The sequence below is a fragment of the Diabrotica virgifera genome, chromosome 3 (assembly GCF_917563875.1).
Source record: "Diabrotica virgifera virgifera chromosome 3, PGI_DIABVI_V3a".
Lineage (NCBI taxonomy): Eukaryota > Metazoa > Arthropoda > Insecta > Coleoptera > Chrysomelidae > Diabrotica > Diabrotica virgifera.
The window spans coordinates 123,673,575-123,694,131 of NC_065445.1; the positions used below are offsets into that span (position 1 = coordinate 123,673,575).

The 20,557-nt window shown below is 33.8% G+C and overlaps 1 protein-coding gene across 1 annotated transcript in view; it reads left to right on the top strand.

Moving 5' to 3' along the window:
• The window catches only part of LOC126881294 (uncharacterized), a 155,084-nt gene that overhangs the window by 91,530 nt on the left and 42,997 nt on the right, over positions 1 to 20,557 (top strand). The window contains exons 11-14 of the mRNA XM_050645489.1: positions 243 to 394; positions 1,803 to 2,019; positions 2,790 to 2,951; positions 12,826 to 13,014. Coding sequence (XP_050501446.1) covers positions 243 to 394; positions 1,803 to 2,019; positions 2,790 to 2,951; positions 12,826 to 13,014 — 720 coding nt within the window. The remainder of the gene's footprint in view (positions 1 to 242; positions 395 to 1,802; positions 2,020 to 2,789; positions 2,952 to 12,825; positions 13,015 to 20,557) is intronic.

Consider the following 20,557-nt stretch of genomic DNA (forward strand, 5'->3'; position numbering starts at 1 on the left):
TTTCCCGATATCGATATTGACGATACTCTCAATAATATCGAAGCAGGCGTATCGACAATACAAGAGTATTGTATTGATTTCAGATAGTGAGTATCGTACCGACATTAATATTGCTAAGGTATGTATTGTATCGGTATCGTATTGATTTTCAATACGATATCAATACAATATCGATGTTTTTATCGAATATCGTGAGGCTATAAAACTAACACGTTTTAACTAATAAAAATATTTATTTTTAGTCAAACTCTCCACCAAAAACCATATTTTTAATATCGAATCTCCTTATACTATGCTGCATTCCATGTCGACTTTCACAAAACAGAAATACAGAAGAAGCTATTTTACTATTTGCAGTACCTGGTTCCTGGTTTCTGTTGATGTTCTTTGCGGGGTAAGAATAAGTAGGGGAGGAGGGGGCTAGTTGTAACAATTTTCATAAAATCAAATATATCTTGACAGCTATTTTCCCAATTATCACTAATTAAACACTCAATGCTAGTTTAACTCTTTCTGAATCAAATTGAACTGAAAAAAAGTTAAAAAGACTGGTATTTTTTAATAAACTAGCATTTTACGAAAAAAAGTGCATTGTTACAACTTACCCCACGCTTGGGGCTAGTTGTAACATCTATTGAGGCAGGTTGTAACAGTACGATAATTTGAATTTTTTGGTATATTTCGAAGAAAATAAGAACGTTGCTCCTTTTCAAAGATGTTGCTCGACTTAATAGCGTGGCTTCCGGTGTTCTTAAATATAAATGTAAATTTCTACGCATAACATTTTGAACCCAATCTGGACCAACTCTATAATTTTGATACCAATAAGAAAGAAGTTGCTTAGCACTGAGTTTCACGGCACATTGGTAAGACAGTTTTCGCATCTTCATGGGAATTAATCCAAAATATATTTCAGCTCACTTCAGAATATACGAAGCCATATTACAACATGTTACAACAAGCCCCAACGTTTTGTTAAAACATACCCCGTAGCACAATTTTGTATATTTATTAAAATAACTGTAAAAATATCTTCCTAATCGTAAAATTGTTAAGCAACATCAAAGAATAACTAAATTTAGAAAAGAAATGAACACCAAAAGTTTCATTTCCATTTAAAATAATAGCGATAACCAAAATTTTATGAGTGTCAAATTTTATATTAACTCATACAATTGAAGCTCGTGCACAAAACTACTATTTGTAACTATGGGAGGATGACTGGCTAGACGGTGTCATTTGCAGGGCGATAAGAGAATAAGATTGAGCCAGCTTAATTAGTTAACAACGGTCAAATAACCTATGAAAAAGCGGTGTTACTACTTACCCCTGTTACAACAAGCCCCTTGTTCCCCTAATATTCTAAAGGTCAATATACATATGCGAGCCGAATTGTTCGCGAACCGTTTGCAATCTGTTCGTTCGTCGCATCTCACGAACCACGGCCTGTCGATTTTTGTGTCGAACACAAAGGATATTTGCAGTACAATTTGGATGGCGCGGCGTTCGCAACGATATTGTCTGTTTGGGTCGGCGCATCAAGATTGTTTGAATTTCTAAGAGATACGAAACGCGAGAAACACAATGTAATTAATACCCAAATTACAAATTAAATGAATAATTTACGTAAACTTTGCACAAGTTGGTTCGTGACGTAGTTGGTTCGTCGTTTTCCATGGATCGTGATGAGTTCGCTGTAAAATATTTTTAATGAACTTTACGCGAGCAGTTCGCGAACAGTTCGGCTCACATATGTGTACCGACCTTAAGTTTGAAATTATAATTTAATTCAACTTTTTTAGGGCTGTACGCTTAACTGGACCTTTCGTGACCATGATATATAGTATGATAACTGGTGACATGTTAACTTTTGGAATAATTTATACAATAGTTCTTTTTGGATTTTCCCAGTCTTTTTTCTTTTTGTACAAAGGATTTCCTGGAGTAAATTCTACGTTGTATTATAGCTATCCAACTACCTGGATGGCACTGTTTCAGATTACGTTAGGAAATTATGATGTAATTATGTTTATCAATGTACAAACAGAAGGTATTTTGCGTAAAAACTTGAAAAATTTTCGGGATGGGGACGTATCGTAAATATAGAGGTTTCTAAACTTGGGTGCGTCCGACAACTGGTGTACGTCACTATGCTCTCTACTTTCGCGGGAAAATATCCTGTGGGTCTAGTAAAACGCTTTGATAGAATGGAAAAAATATATCGAAGTGGAAAGTCCCTTTGTTATAAAAAATCAACCCCCGCTACATCTGTGGGTTTGATCTGCAGAAAGTGTAGCGTAGCACTCTATCTGAATAAGAATTAATATCTAATAATTGTTTTTATAACTTCCACATTGAACAAATACTTACGGTCATTTCTGTCTTTTCATACGCAATGTTGCCTGTCGGCAACATACCCATTTTTTCGAAAAAATAAACATTGGAAATAAAAACGAATTTTTAAATTTTTTTTTTTCGTTTTTCACGAGAACATTCCTATCCATCAACATTTTTTCAAAAAATTTAAAAGGCATTATTAAACGCTATATTAAAGTATTTCTAAATTTTATATTTTAGAAAATTTTTTGAAAATTCATCTCTTAAAAACTAATATAATAGGTAATAAAATTCAGATAAACAATACACTTCAAAGTTAATAAAATTATAATTAATCAATTTGAATTCAATCCTATTGTTATTTATTACTGACGTGACGCAAAATACCTTCCAAGAAACATTAATATCTACCAATTAAATTTAATAATAAGGTTATTTGTTTGCTTTTTTAGTACCAAGAATTGGGTTCAACGACACATCCTGCCGTCGCAAAAACAGTTTTCGCCCTTTTTATGGTTTTTGTTCCAATTTTATTACTAAACATGTTGATAGCTATGATGGGGAACACGTATGCACACGTTATCGAGCAAAGTGAAAAAGAGTGGGTCAAACAGGTAACGGCCATACTGATTTTTTGTATTCTGAAAGTGATGATTTTTACGGAAATGAAATGCAGATATCGAGCACGAATTTATTACATCTTGTCCAAGTATATTTTCGCTCCTAGAGCATCTTCAGGGACGGTTCGTCAAATCAGGAAGGTATCCTTGAATGTTATAAAAAATTTTGTTTAAATTAATTAATGGCAGAAATTAACATATTATAACATATAACACACACTGGAGAAAAGACAAACAGATTAAAATTAAATGTCGGTACTACGCAGTGACGGATCTATGGGGATGCAAAAAGAGGAAATTCCCCTTAACAAGGTCCAAAATTAAAGAAAAAATTTGTTGAAACATAAAAATATATTAACTGACATGAAACTTAAACCACAAACAGACAAATCAACCCAATAAACACGCTAGTTAGGAAAATTGATGGAACTTAATGCATATGTTATTATTTATGTGTTTTATGTAATTTGGGTTTATCTTAAGTACTTGAGTTTATCTAACGTACTACGTTAGGTACATATCCATGAGGAGATACAATCTCAATACCTCATTGTAGGTACTCCATCTTCGATATGTACCTAACGTAGTACCGGCATTTAGTTTTAATATGTTTGTCCTTTGTTCAGTTCGTGTTATATGTTATATCTTATATGTTCAAGGATACCTTCCTAATTTGACGAAACGCCTATGATGATGCTCTAGGAGCGAAAGTATATTTGGGCAAGATTTGATCAATTCAGTGCTCGATATGCCTTTTATTTCCGTAAAATTCATATATTCGAGCATGTGACCATTTCCTATTTTAAAGTGATGACGAAATGAAAATTGCATTATAGAACACGGAAAATGCATTGTCCAAAGTGTAAGTGAGTTCAGAAACCCCCCGAGTAACTAGTTTGCACTGATTTTATATCGAATTTGCATAAAACTCCAGAAGTGCGTATCCTGGGCACCAGATGTTCGTGTTCAGTGAGCCTAAAAACCCCCATTAATAATATTTTACTCATTTCCGTCATTTATTTCCAAACTACAAATTTATCATTTTTTATCACTTCCAAACAGGGCCACCGCTACCATATGTGCAAAGTGTGCAATGCACACGGGCGCCATCCTTTAGGGGCGCAAAAACCCAGGGTCAAAAATTGAAAAAAAAAAAAAAATTAATTTTAAAATAAAAGTTAAGAAATTAAATAGGTATAAATTCACACGAAATTTTATTAGTATATCATCCAGTTACTGCCGATTCCTATTTGCGAAAACATGTCAGAAGTTAGGCGGTAATTTCTTGATTTTTTCCTGTTCAAACATAAATATAGAGACCTGGTAATAATATTATGAAAATAATATGTTCTTAAACTTATGTATTCTGGATTTTAGAAATGTCAAAATATCTCGATAAAAACTGGCTCATCGAAAAAGTACTAAGAGGCAAAAAGTCGTAAAAACAATGTGTTTGACTAATGGTAGATACCACAATAATAATTTAATTGGAACGTACACAAATATTTGGGGGAGTTTAAAGAAACAAAACCCCATAAAATATTTATGGAGTGCACAAATTTCAGTTATTTTTTTAAAAAGATGTTCCTACCATAAGGATGCCACATGTCCATTTTCAATAAATTGTGATTTAATTGGTGACCTGCCTTTTTGATATGCCCTCTATATTTGAAAACAATTTAATCTCCACCCTTTTAAACGTAAGCATTTCACTAAGAATTCTTTTAACATTGCCTGTATCTGTAGCTTCTGGCGAGCGATCTTTTTCAAAGTTAAAAGTCATTAAAAATTATTTAAGATCTATAATACTTCAAGAAAATTGTCTGGGTTAGCAATATTAGCAAAAAACTTTTGATGGTATAAATAAAGTATAAGTAGAAAGTAGTACATATACAGAGTGTTTGTAAATAAGTATGACAAACTTTAAGGGGTAATTCTACATAAAAAATTAATGACAGTTTGCTTTATAAACGTATGTCAGCAAATGCTTCCTTTTCGAGATACGGGGTGTTGAAATTGTTATTACAAACTAGTGATTTATTTATTGCTCTAAAACCGGTCGAGATATGTAAATGAAATTTAGTTGGTTTTAAGAGGTAGATATTGCGCATTTTTTGACATACAATTAAGAATATTATATTCACCATTGGCGCGCATACGGGTACTAGATGCGTCCTGAAATTTCAATAATTTGATACCATTGCGCCAACTCTGAATTTTTGCTTAATTAGGGCGTTAAATGTAATTAAAGTTTATCAAAATCGCTTTTTGAAGTCCATAAAACTGGCATTCATAAATAATATTAGTCTAGCGGCTATTGAAATCAGTCTATTCACCACTAGCTTAAACCGATTAGAGGCGGTACAACCAACCAAATTATACGTACTTTATTATCAATAATAATCCCTCGAGAAAGATCTTTTTTCTCTCTTTGATACACGTATATTCGTATTTGATTTTAGATTTATTTTTATCAATTTACGCTCTTTACGTTAATCAAAATAGACTTGGCGCAATGGTATCAAATTATTGAAATTTCAGGACGCATCTATTCATGTGAATTTTATTTCATTTGAGTGACATTATATTTTCCATCAGATGTGTGCGCTGTCCTTTGAAATAAGTTTCGAAGTATTCGAAATAAATTTCTAGAAAAATATACATTCATATGAAAACTTACGTTTTCGTGAGATGTTTTGTTTTTTTGCATGAAAACGGAGTGTTGTAGGAAAAAAGGGAACATAGATTTTTGTCACAAATTGAACGAGGAATTCAAAAAAAAATTTTAATTTGAAATATCTCCGTGGCGTACTATTTTTTTCTTTAAAACATTTCAGACCATTACCCGTATGCACGCCATTGGTGAATATAAAATTCTTAATTGTATGTAAACATACGTAATAATGTAACCTCTTAAAATCCACCAAATTTCATTTAGGTTTTCAAATTTCATCAACCGGTGTTAGAGCAATAAATAAATCGTCAGTTTGTAATAAAAATTTCAACATCCCGTATCTCGGAAAGGAAGCATTTGCAGACAGAAGTTTATAAAGCAAACTGTCATTATTTTTTCATGTAGAATTACCCCTTAAAGTTTGTCATACTTGTTTACAAACACCCTGTATATATGTAGACATTAGGCAATATTTCCGTTATTTGTTCCTAAAAAAGATGTGATTTTTAATTCTGCACACAGGCACACAGAGATGCCTTAAGGGGCGCCAAGATTCTTTTTTGCACACAGGCGCCAGCAGCCCTTACGGGGGTCCTGCTTCCAAAAGCATTTTGGAAAATCCATTTTTCCTTGTTCAATAATGCAGTTCTCATTTCATAGTAATGAGCATTTATTTGTAAGCAGAGTAGTTATACACTTTTTATAGCCAGTAAAAATCTTAAGTATAGTATGCGGCCAAATAAACAGTACTGAAAAATTGTATTTACCTCAAATTTGTATGTGTCATGTGCCGAAACGTACTGAACCGTTTCAGAACATCGTTATAACGTAGTATGTCAGTGGCGTAGCTGACAGGCCCGCAGGGCCCGCAAGGCCTTCAAGCTTAATACTTACTTTCTTTAAATTGGGGACCAAAACATATTTTTCTAATAAGCATCAAAATAGGGAATTTGGAAGGGAGTAATTAAACGGGTAATTGACGTAACTCTTACTCTTTCCGGGTGCAATTTAGCAGTGGCGGCTCGTCAGAGGAGGCAAGGGAGGCTCAGCCTCCCCATAAATTTTTTACACACTCTATACTGTTCTGTTTATCATGAATCGCGAAAACAACAATTACTCTCGCTATTATACAACGTGTAAATTCCATATTATCACTAATTATCCATACGTACGGAGCATTAGCATTAGAACGCATGATCGCGTCTCAGTCTCAGTTTTATTACATATTATTGTAGGCAGGACCCTGGGTTATCCCGAGATGCACGAACGGAGCCGAGAAGCCCAGCTTTCTCCGTTGCTAATGCTCCGTGCAGCGCAGCAGGCGTTTAAGGAGACCCGGTCTCCTAACAGTGGCATCTACGGCGCCATCACACGCTGCCCGGAGATATACCAAGGGAGGCAGTGTAGCTTCTCAGCTCCGTTGGGTGGTTGGGTGCGTCTCGGGACAACGAATTTTAGGGTCCTGACTAAAAATAATGAAAAATCTAAAAGTGCGAATTTTGTTATGAAATTTGGTATGTGGGTTTATAATAATATTTGGAACAACTTGCTCAAATAACTTTTTCCGATATCTCTAACTCAAAGCAAAATATCGGTAATTTATCGTGTTTTTGAATTCGCAGTAGGCCTCGTTTAGAATTAAAAAAAATCAGTTGAGTATCTTAAAAAATTTGAAGCTTCATTATGTATGGACTGCAAAACTTCAAATCTGTATTTATTTTGATATGCATAGGTATCTATTTACAAATAGATGGAATTGTTAACAAATAAACGACACAAACTTTGGTATTAAACTTTTACTATTAGACTAACTATTTTTAAAATGATGATATCATGAAATTATGAATTAGGATGATATTATGAAATGTAAATAAAAAATGGTCAAAAGATGGGGCCTTAAATTACATTTTTTGGCGCATTTTTTTGCATTTTGCTAGTGTAAATTTGTCTAGATATTTTACAGTTAGGTATAGCCTCCCCTATTGTAAAAATCACGAGCCGCCACTGCAATTTAGCGTTTCGTGTACATGTTGATAGTTTAGATGAAAGTGAATTCCAAAAAGGTAATTTTTTGTCGGTGGTTCTTCTACTAGCTAAATATGATTTTGTTTTAGCTAAATTAATCGATAAAAACAAATTACTTGAGCCCCCAAATACAAAACGAAGTTATAAATTTGTTGTCTCAAGAAACTGAAAATAAATTGATTAATTTAATTAAAAAAAGTTGTTTTTATTCAATAATTTTTGATACCACTCAAGATATTTCAAAGCACAGTCAGCTTAGTATATTTTTCGGTATGTAAAAATAATATTTTCCACCTACCTCTACCGAAAGTATACTTTTCCGGACCTGATTGTAGGGAGCAAAGTTGTACTTTTCCTCCCTAGGGAGGAAAAGTAAAAGTGACGTCATGGTATTTCATTCATGAAATATAACTTATTGACGCCCTGTACTTATAATATCTATTTTCTATTACGTAAGTATCTATACATTTTAACGTTTATTTATAAAACACCGTATTTTGCAGAATGGTAAAAAACAGTAAATTGTTATTTTGATTTAACAATGTTTACATTAATAATTTGACTTATATTTGACAGTTGACAGTTATATTATACATACCTACTTGTTAGTTTTAGTTTTAATAAATTTTGTTGGTTAGTTACATAAATAAATTAAGTAAAAATGAGAAATGACTTGTTATTGATTTGAGGAAGGTGGAAAAATCATATGTATAACATGGGAGTAAAGTGCCTTTTCCTCCCTTGAATGATTACTACCCTCCGCTACGCGTCGGGCAGTAAACTTCATTCTCGGGAGGAAAAGTAGCACTTTCCTCCCTTGTTATACAAATAGCTATTTCCGGTATGTAAAAATAACTTGCGATGAAAATAATTTTTCCACCTACCTCTACCGAAAGTATACTTTTCCGGACCTGATTGTAGGGAGCAAAGTTGTACTTTTCCTCCCAAGGGAGGAAAATATTTTTCCTCCCTAGGGAGGAAAAGTAAAAGTGACGTCATGGTATTTCATTCATGAAATGTAACTTATTGACGCCTTGTACAATATCTATTTTCTATTACGTAAGTTTCTATACATTTTAACGTTTATTTATAAAACACTCTGTATTTTGCAGAATGGTAAAAAACAGTAAATTGTTATTTTGATTTAACAATGTTTACATTATTAATTTGGCTTATATTTGACAGTTGACAGTTATATTGTACGTTTTTGTTAGTTTTAGTTCTAATAAATTTTGTTGGTTAGTTACATAAATAAATTAAGTAAAAATGAAAAAATGACTTGTTATTTGAGGAAGGTGGAAAAACCATATGTATAACATGGGAGTAAAGTGCCTTTTCCTCCCTTGAATGATTACTGCCCTCCGCTACGCGTCGGGCAGTAAACTTCATTCTCGGGAGGAAAAGTAGCACTTTCCTCCCTTGTTATACAAATAGCTATACCTTCCAAAGCAGAAGTTTTTGGGATTTATTCGCATATTAGACCAAAGTGCAGAAGGTCTTGTAAATGAAATTTTAAAATTTATACAATCAAAGCAACTTTCCGTACACAATTGCAGAAGAAGGGGGTATGACGGGGCAAGCGTTATGAGTGGTGCATGTTCAGGCGTACAAAGGCGCATAACTGACATTGAAAACACAGCTTCCTATGTTCATTGTGCATCCCATAATCTGAACCTAGTGTTGAATGAGGCCGTTGTTGGTGTATAGGAGTTGGCAGCGCCGGTTTAACCAGGGGTCTTTTCGGGGCTGTAGCACCGGGCGGTTGAAGATTCCGGGGCGGTACGCGCGAAGCGGTTTTCAAATGTCAAAATTTGATTTTATATAGGGCAGTTCGTTCAGAAAAAAATTATTACTAATGTTTTTTTTTTTAATTTCTGAACCGTAATACAACAAGAAGAATCAAAATTTGGTATAACATTTTTTATACCAATATAATTATTTCCAAGAAATATGGCACTTATAGTCCAAGTTACGATATAAGGTCGATTTGCACCGATCTGTTTAATGGATAAAAATTATTGGTTATGTAATTTAGCATGTTAACAATTACAAAAAATAAGGGTTTCCCGATCTAATCTTGTTCTAACTATAATTAATTAATAATTAAAAAATGACATTTTTTTATAAATTAAAAAAAATTCGACCCGGGCAGATATTATACGTACCCAAATTTAAGTTCAAACCTTATTCTATTAGTTACTGATGAGTCTTTTGGACTTATTTCATTATGAAACATTGTTTTTTAGTTATTAATGTCCGTCTCCCCATAAGAAACCTTCCTCATTAACAATTAAAAAAATATGTTTTGGAATAAAACATGGCTAAAATTCTTATCAAGACCTGATAGAAAAAGGTTTGAACTTGAATTTATATACTTGATGATTACAAAAATGATATTTTTTACTTGTGTTTTGAGGCTTGAAAATTGTCATCTTTCGTTTTTTTTTTTCAGTTTTAAATTGTTTATAACTCGAAAACGATCAACTTTAGAGAAATATCACAAAAGACCTTTTTTGTTTTTAGAAAGATCCAATAAATCTTAAATAATATCTGCCCGGGTCGAATTTTTTCTTTAAATTTTTAAAAAATATATTATTTTTTAATCATTAATTAATTTTAGTTAGAACCAGATTAGATCGGACAACCCTTGTTTTTTTGTAATAATTGTTAACATACCAAATTACATATCCAATAATTTTTATCCATTAAACAGATCGGCGCAAATCGACCTTATATCGGATCCTATACTACTACAGTCATCGGCTGAACAGCTTAAAACTCCAATAATTCCTTCCAATTAATAAGTCGATAGATATCCACAGATATTCACCTCTTATCCTACTTTTAATATCTTTCGTTTCCTTAACAGGGAATAAAATTATGCTGAGAAGAGGATTGTCAAAAAAAATGCAATTAGGAGAAAAGAATTCGGAGGCAAGTTTAAGCGAAAAAGAAAAAATGCGAACACAATGTTATGTTTTTATAATAGACAATCTTAAGTCGGAGATTATTCGCCGATCTGATAGTTATAAATCTTGTTCAAGAGCATTTTGAATTTTTGTTTAAACTAAAAACTACGGAAGATAAAAATATTTTCAGATCGGCAGCCTAATTACAGCAAAAATACAAGGATCATTTGGACGAATATTTTCCCCAAGAATGTGTTCATTTAAAGCATTTATTAACATCCCTTCCCCAATTAAAAATAGACACTCCTTTAGAATTGGTACACGATTTATACGAAAATAAATAAATATCTTCATTTCCAAACGTTAATATTTGCCTGCGTATTTTTTTCTCCATAATAGTCGCAAATGCAAGTGGAGAATGGCGAACGCTCTCTTTCGACACTAAAAAGGGTAAAGACCTACTTAAGAAATGCAATTTCCCAAGAAAATTTGAACTCCGTAGCAGTTTTATCCATTAACGAGGACCTGTTAAATGAATTAAATATAAATGATATCATCAAAAATTCACTTCAGTAAAACCAAAAAACAAGCTTTCCAATAGTAAAGGTATTTGGTTACCTACCTCATGTTACCTATTTGAATGTTATTGTAGGTACTTTTTTTTATTTTACTTTTTGAAGTTCGCCCTTAATTTTTTCTTGTATTTTGTTAGTATTCATTTAAGCTTGAGACAAAAAAAGTTGTAATTGTTTTCCTTATTCTAATAAATTTGAATTCAAAATAAGTTTTGTTGAATTGACATAAAGTTAAGAAATATTTTTGAGCTTGGGCGCGGCATCCGTATCAGCACCGGGCGGCAGACTGTGTTAAACCGGCACTGGAGTTGGTCTTTTGGCGATATAATTAAGAGATTATATAATTTTTTTAGTGCAAAGTGCAAGTATCAAAATATGGGATTTACTATGTATTATTACGACTTTGGATTCATCGCGTTTGCCAACACTTAAAAGGTTATGTGAAGCCCGGTGGTCATCCAGACATGATGCTGTTATGGCTTTGCGTCGACCTTTCCGACAAATAATAAAATCTTTACATAATAGTCTAATAATAATACATAATTATTAGAGCATATGAATCATTTTTAATTTGCCGTCAACATTAGGTACTATTCAATCTAAAATACTGAACAACTTTATTACTCTAACATCAAAATTTTTGCAATCTGAAAAGGCAGAGTTAACGGTCGCCCTTCAACTTTTTGAAAAAACTCGTGATAATCTTTGAGAAATGGGAAATTCGTTTTCCGAAACTTTAGCAGAAGCAGCACGAATAGCAGAATAGTGGGGTATTATACCGGAATTTAAAAATAAACGGATAAAACGTATAAAAATTTTTACGATGAACTCAGCTGCGACGAAAAAATAACATTTAGAAAAAACAGTTTTGAAGTTAATATTTTAAATGAAAATTTAGATATATTATGATATTGCAACAACTTACTAATCGGTTTGTCGGATTAAGAGACATGTACAATTTATACAACAGGTTTTCATGTCTATTCCCAAAAAATCTATTAACATTAACTGATGAAAACTTACTAAAGAATTGAAAAATTGTCATTTACACATAGATATTTTATTATACTGTTATTAGTTGCCGTTATGTTTAAAATAATGGGGCCCACAAAAATTGTCGCGGGAGGGCCCCTCAATCTTCAGCTACGCCACTGAGTATGTGAATGTCGTGTTAATGTTAGGTGCTTCAGGATGGTTCCCAGTTTTGCAGAAAAAAAATTATCGTTAAGTACTATTTTCGGTCATACGGAAAATTCCGCGAAAACGGTCCAAGATTCAAATCAACAATGGTTTCAGCAGGACACGGCAATCTGTCACAGGGCCAGGGAGTCTCTTTGAATATTGAGCGATCATTTTGGGAGATCGCCACTCACCAGAACTAACGCCACCTGATGCGTACATATGGGGAATTCTGAAGGAGTCAGACCTATCCACCGTCTGACATTCCGGAATTACGGACTAGAATAATTAAATATTTTCTTCGTGCCAGAGGGCATCTTTAACATCTGTTTTATCGAGAACGTCGTCGTGAATAATGTTTGCAAGACTATATCATGTATACTAAATATTATAAAGTAATCATCAACATTTCAATATTCATTTCAGTACTGTGTTTATTTTGCCGCATACTGTACTCATCTTTTTTGTAACAAATAAGGATTACAATTTTATTATTATCATTTCAGTGGGCCAAGATAGTGATTGCATTGGAAAGAGCTATTCCTCAATCAGACGCTCATCATTATTTGCAAGAATACAGCATTTCCTTAGGAGGAGGTGACGACCCCAGCACTGAGCTCAGGGGTGTTATGGTCATTAAATCAAAAAGTAAGACGAGAGCTAAACAACGAAAGGGGGCAGTTGCAAATTGGAAGGTAACGAATATTTTTATGTAAATCCCGGAATCAGATCTGTTTACATTTCCTACGCAGTCATATAAAACCAAAAAACAACAACATTTCATACCTTGTTATTTTAACTCTATCCACAGAGAACGGCAGTTCTCACCAGTGGCGCACAACACCCCTACAAGCGACACTATATATACACAAAATTTTCGATTCTCTAAACCTGACTGAATTGAAAATTGTGCCAAATCCCATCTTAAAGTATAGGAAAAGACTCGTCCATCCATATGTTACATCTCCATTTTGGTCCAAGGGTGTGGATTTTATGGCCCTTCCCATTTAGAGTCTGTTTTTCGTTCTCGTCCCCAAAACTCCCAAAAAATTCAAAAACTTAAGCCCGACCTTTGCGGCTTCTGATAGCACAGATCATTACCTTTCCAACGCATGTTTAATTTTGAAAATCGGTTATACCATTCAAAAGTTATCGAGCTCAGAAATATTACTCAATTTTTATTTAAAAAAGGGAAAATGTTTGTATGTATGTACATATAGGTATGTATGTATGTGTGTGGAAAAGTTAACCGATCTGAATTTATTTTCTGTGTTTCAAGAGGGTGTGTGGGCCGATTTAGAACCGGTCTAATTTTTGACTTCTGACTACCCGTAAGCCAGCTAGAGGACTAGGTAGATACAAAATAGCATATTTTTTGGGCGTATATATCTTAGGTTTAAGGAGAGACATGAAAACCGCAAATACACCAAATCAATAGGATTGAGTTAAGCTTTCAAATGGTGCTTAAGCTATCAACCTGAAACATACACACTGCTCACCATAGCCGAAAAGCTGAAAAACTAAAATTTGAAAATTTTCAATTTCAACCTACGAATTGCGCCAATAACTGAGCGTTTGTAGGAGGACTCAGGACGCGTCTAACGGTGTATATCTCATATCTGGGAAAATTATAATTTTTTAGTTATAGGCTTCATAAGTATGATCAAATCTATTTCTTATGGGAAAAACCGTTTTTCAAGCTCAATAATTCCTGTAATACGTTCAGGTATCATACTTGATCTTAGATGCATCAGATACTACTTGTCAATACGTTTTAAACTGATGTTTAGTGATCAACATCAGTTCAGCCGTTCAGAAGTTATAAAGCTCCAAAAGTATAACTAGTCCAGGAACTGAAACTTTTCACTTCGCAATTTTTACAGAATGGATCGATTTGCTTGAAAATTTGACAATAAGTAGTGGATAGTCCAAGGATCAAAATCTATATGATGCCGAAAGACGCTTTTACCATGGGGTGGTTGCCACCCCATCTCGAGGGTGGAAATTTTTTATTATATTTTGACCGCAAATGTTGGTAAAAACATTAATTCTAAGCAAAACATTTTTTATATTTTTTTGATAAAATTAAAAGTTTTCGATTTATTGGTTATCGAAACTTAGTTTATATCGAAAAAATCAATGTTATTAATCAATCATGGTTTATGTACTTGTAGTGGTTCAATGCTAAGTTTGATTGGGCAATCCGAGTTCATTTGCCGGCCATAATTACATAATTATTAGGATGGCTGGTATATGAACTCGGATTGTCTTATCACTGGTGTCGTAAGTACTAGATCATTTGGGAGAGAATGCGACCAAGGCGACCCCAGAAAACGGCAATCCTCGCTAGTGGCGCACAACCCCTCTACATGCGACACTATATATACACGAAATTTTCGATTTTCTAAATCTGACTGAATTAAAAAATTAAAGCTTAGGAAAAGACTCGCCCATCCATATGTGAACATTTCATTTTGGTCATAGGGTGTGGATTTTACGTCTATTCCTATTTAGGGTCTGTTATTCTTTCTCGTTCTTAAAACTACCGAAAATTTCAAAAATATAAGTTCGACCTTTGCGGCTTCTGATAGTACTGATCATTACCTTGCCAACGCATATCTAATTTTGAAAATTACCAGAGAACAGTAGTTCTCGCCAGTTGCGCACAACACCCCTACATGCGACACTATATATACACGAAATTTTCGATTTTCTAAACCTGACTGAATTGAAAATTGGGCCAAATCCCATCTTAAAGTTTAGGAAAAGACTCGTCCATCCATATATTACTTCTCCATTTTGGTCCAAGGCTGTGGATTTTACGGCCCTTCCCATTTAGGGTCTGTTTTTCGTTCTCGTCCCCAAAACTCCCAAAAATTTCAAAAACTTAACTTCGACCTTTGCGGCTTCTGATAGCACAGATCATTACCTTTCCAACGCATGTTTAATTTTGAAAATCGGTTATACCGTTCAAAAGTTACCGAGCTCAGAATTAGAACTCAATTTTTATTTAAAAAGGGGAAAAATGTTTGTGGATATGTATGTATTGTTGTGATCTTGATTATTGATATGAGATAATATTTTTATATGTCATTTAATTTAATCAATGCATTAATAATAATCTAATTAATTTACCAGATCACATATCAATATGTTTTCAATCTCAGGGCTTTTTATAAAATTAATTACTTACATACGTGGCTTCTAAATATTTCTTAATGGTTCCTAATCGGGATAGGAAAGAAAAGAGTAAAATAATAACACATATGGGTTACAATTGTAATCAAAATATTGTTTATTTTATTTAAATGGCAATCACTGCTTAATATTTGCTATATCTTATTATTCTTAAACATAACATTTACACATGGGAATCTTATTTCCTTTTGATTTCCAATTGAAAGTTTTTATTAACATTTAACTATTATGATTTATTAGCAACAATTCTATTTAAGTTTGATGAAGCTTTTCTGATATTATTGATTATGTTTCTTCAATTTTAAATGTGGTATTTACTACGAAAAACCCATACATTCATGTCCAAACAAATGAGACTGACCTTTTTCTGGTGCACTGAGACTGTCTTCACACAAGACCCGTTTCCTGCTATCCTTGGCTGCAATCAAAACCTCGTCCTGGCTTCCAGTAATGTTCTCCTCTGAAACTAGCTCGTATAGCTCTCGTTTCCTGCTTCTGTCGTGATGCTGTGTTCTACCTTTTTCAAAACTGCAATCAGCTACCGGGAACTCTTGGCTCAAGGAGGTTCTTTTACTCTCAACCTGGCCTACCTCTCGTTCTACGATAGATACTCCACACTCACGGAACTACACCTGGCTTTCTCACTCTCCGTACACTACCGTCTACTACTCGACTTCACTTCTCGACAGCTCAAAACATTCTGCTCTCTATTTGTCATTCATTCCCCTACTTTCTAAATATCCCTTCCAGATTCACAAATCAAAATTCCACCACCAACTCTCATTCGCAGTATTCCTCAAAACCAATTTTTAAACTTTCTAAATATGCTTAATGGATTTCAAAGAAAATAGTTAATTCCCATTCTAAAATTACTTTCTACTATATACAAATTTTAATGACCTATTCTCTATTTCCACTTAGTCTTATTTAGCATCGGCTAATGATCGATCCTTCCGCGAACAAACATAATTACCTATTATCGATTTCACTTGAGTCTTATTTAATCACTTCTTAAAATTAAATATAACAATTTGTTGTATACAGGTTGTTCTAAATTTATATGCCCGTGGTTGAGAAAATTGAAAATATTTTATATTAAATTGAATTTTGTCTATAATTATCAAATTTTAATTTTCATATCAAATAGAAATATAACAAATCCCCGCCTTGTATTCGATAAAATTTATCTGCATTTTTAAATAAATTTTCTCGAGGCAAAACCAACTCCCTGTATATTTCCTTACTTTAATCTACGTCTTATATCCTAACTTACTATCTACTTCATGTAATTCTGTCTTTTATTCGTGATATTTGTATACATCGTGAATATTATAAATTCCTCGGATCTTTTCCGAGTTCCTGTGCCTCAACTCATAACTATTTATCCCATTTTCATTATTCACGATATACGGGCCTTCGAAAACAGGCATCAACTTTGCGCAAATGCCCCCAGGAAGATTTGATACTCGTAATGCCCTCACGAGTACTTTTTCACCCTTTTGGAAAGTCACTGGTCTTCTTTTTCTATTTTGTTCCTGTCTTTGGATATATTTTTCGTTGCTTCGCCGTAATCTTCTCTGTACGGTTTCAATCACCTGTTGATATTCTTTTGGCTCTTGGTCTTCCCATGGCCTTATCGGCAGTACACCCTTCATGATGTATTCTGGGGTCTCTTTTGTTACTGTGCTCGGAATTGTATTTAGATACCTTTCTATTTCCGCCATTTTCCTGTCCCAGTGGCGATGTTGACCATCTGTTGCAATGCGAAGAAATTTCGTCACTTCCTGTATGAATCGTTCCGAAGGATTACTCTGTGGATGCCTGATGCTGACAAAATTTGTCTCTATTCCTCTTTCTCGAAGTTGTCCCTTGAAACGATCATTTCGGAAATACGTTGCATTGTCCAGTAGAATTTTTTTTGGTGTTCCTACTATGGCTATAAAATTGTCGATTTTTCTTAATATTTCTTCCCCCTTTGTGGTGCGGCAACTATATAATTTTACGTATTTTGAAAACACATCCACCATTACCAGAATATGTTTGTTCCTTTTAGTGGTCATAATTAGATCGCTTAACATATCTATTGCTACAATGTCTAGTTTGTTTCGGGCTTCAATATTTTTGGCAACATTTTCGTTTTTGAAATTCCGACTCTTATATTTTTGACATACATCGCACTTCTGGGTAATTTCCTTTGCAATGCGGTAATCCTGTCGGCTTATGTAATTTTCCCTAAAAACGAGCCAAACTTTTCTGCTACCGATATGCCCATTGTCCTCATGTAATTTCTTTATTATCTTTTCGGCCAATGTCTGTGTCACTAAATATAGTTCCTTTCCGTCTATTCTCTTAAAATATATGTTATTTTCTACTTCCGCTCTTCTTTTCTCTCTTTCCTCTAGGTCTTCCTGGTTTGTCCTTATCTCATTTAACGAATATATCCCTTCTTCTTGTATTAATCTATTTAGTCCCACCTGTAGAGTAATTGTTTCCTTTTTTCCGGTGTCCTCATCCCGTGTTAGAGCGTCGGCTATTATGTTGTCTTTCCCTTTTATATATCGGAACTCAAAATCATACTCCTGTAATAATAGAATGCCTCTATGTATTCTATTATTTACTAATCTATTCTTCATGATATGTACTAAAGCTGCATGGTCTGTTTCGATTGTGAATTTTGCTCCCAATAAGTAAAACCTCAATTTGTTTACGCAATATAGTACACTGGCAAACTCCAATTCTGTAACACTATATTTTCTCTCATGTGTTTTAGTCACTCGAGATATAAAACATATCGGCACTTCTTGGTCGTTTTGTATTTGAGACAGAACTCCTGCAAATTTTTGTATGGACGCATCAGTTCGGAGTATAAAAGGTAAATTGTAAATGGGGTGGTATATTTTCGTTCCTTTTGCGAATTCTCGTTTTAATGTTTCGAAAGCTTCCTCCTGTTCTTCTTTCCAATTCCATTTTATTCCTTTTTTAAGCAATTTTATCAGAGGGATTTCCTTTTGGCTCAAATCGGGAATCAGCTTTTTAAAATAATTTATCGTGCCAAGAAAACCTCTCAATGTTTTCAAATTCGTTGGTCTTGGGTATTCATCTATGAGCTTGACTCTGTCTTCGGCTAATCTTACTGTTTTGGTGTCCAATTGAAAACCCAAATAAATGACTTCTTTTTGAAAAAATTGACATTTTTCAATGTTTAATTTCAATCCCGCTGTGTCCAATTCTTTCAGAATTATTTCTATGTGTTCCAGATGACTCTGAGTATCTTGTGAAAAAATTAATAAATCATCGATATAATGAACTATGAAATCTTCATGGCGATTCAAAATGGTATGTAGAGCTCGGACGAGTGCAGCACAAGCACTCTGCAATCCAAATGGCACTACCTTAAACCGGTAGACAATACCATCAATAGAAAAAGCGGTGTAGTTTCTACACTTTTCAGCTAACGGTATCAACCAAAAACTGTGTTTTAAGTCAATTTTCGAAAATATGTGTGACCCGGTGATTCTTCCAAAAATGGCCTCGATGTTTAGGGGTGATTCATATTGTGATACAGTGTGCTGGTTGATATTCCTGGCATCTAAACATAATCTCAATTCTCCATTGCTTTTCTTTACTATCACAATCGGGTTAACATACGGTGAATCACATCTTTCGATGATTTGATCTTCCAACATTTTATTTATTTCTTCTTTCACCTCTTGTCGATACTTGTATGGAATCGGGTAAGTCTTTGATCGAAAATTTCCCAAGTTTTTCACCTCAAATGAATGTTCGTACTTTTTCGCCACTCTGTTTTCCTCATTGATCAAATTTTCGTAGTTTCTTAACATCAACCGCAATTCCTTTTCTTTCCCTTCTCCACATATCAATTTTCTGTCTTTTTTTTCAGATTCTTCACACATGTTTACCGTGCATTCTGCATCCTCGTTTGCATATACCTCCTCTTCAAATACGACTGTTTCAATCATATTCTTTTCACTTTCATTTTTTTGCTTTATTTCTTCTTCTCCTGAGCTCGTCTCTTCTTTTGAGGAATCCCAGGTTTCCTTTGTTTCTGATATTCCCAAATTTTCTTCTTCTGGGCTCAACTCTTCTGTTGAGGAGCCACAGGTTTCATTTTCTTTTATCTTTTTCTGACCTTTTCTCCTTTTTTTTCTTTGTCCTTGCTTCGCTGCCAAATTCATTTCCACTGTTTGTTCTTTACCTGATTCGTCCGTATTTTGTTTCTCATGTTCCTTGTCCTGTTCTTTTTCTTTTTCTTCTGTTAGTTTCATCGTATTATTTTTAAAATCTATCACTACATGTTTTTCTGCCAATTCGTCAACTCCTACTATCATGTCATGTGACATGTTTGGCATTATTACACATTGTAGTGCATACATATTCTTACCCAGTCGTACCATTACTCGTATGCCTTCATTTATAGTTGCCAATGTCCGTTTGTTTGCGCCCACTAAATTTACCCTAGGTATTTTGTAAATTAAATTTGTTAAGTTAACTTCTTCTATTAGTTTTCTGTTGACCAATGTTATTTCAGATCCAGTGTCTATCATAATTTTAATTGGTTTCTCGTTGATAAATCCATCCACAAATTTTAAATTAACTCCATTTTTCTTTTCGTTGTTTCCTGCCAATTTAATAAATTCCTTGGGGTGACAAAAGATTCCTGTTTGATTTTTGGTTTTTAGTGAGCGCCGTCGTGAAAAGACGCCGGTTGCTCATCGTTGTTTATATTTTCGTCATAATGTCTCTCTCCGTCATATTCATCTGTCTGGGTATTATTTACTTCTCTTCTATTTTCTCTTGGTCTGTCGGATCTGTTTCGGTTTTCTCGATATCCCTGTTCATTTTGTCTACCATTATTTCTGTTTTCTTGATTTGAGCGTGTGGTGTTTCTATTCTGGTATTCTCGATTTCTATCCTCATTCCATTGCCTATTTCTTTGTTCATAATTTCCTCTTCCGTTGTCTCTATTTTCGTTTTCCCTTCTGGGATTAAAATCTCGTCTTGTATAGTCCCTCCTATTTT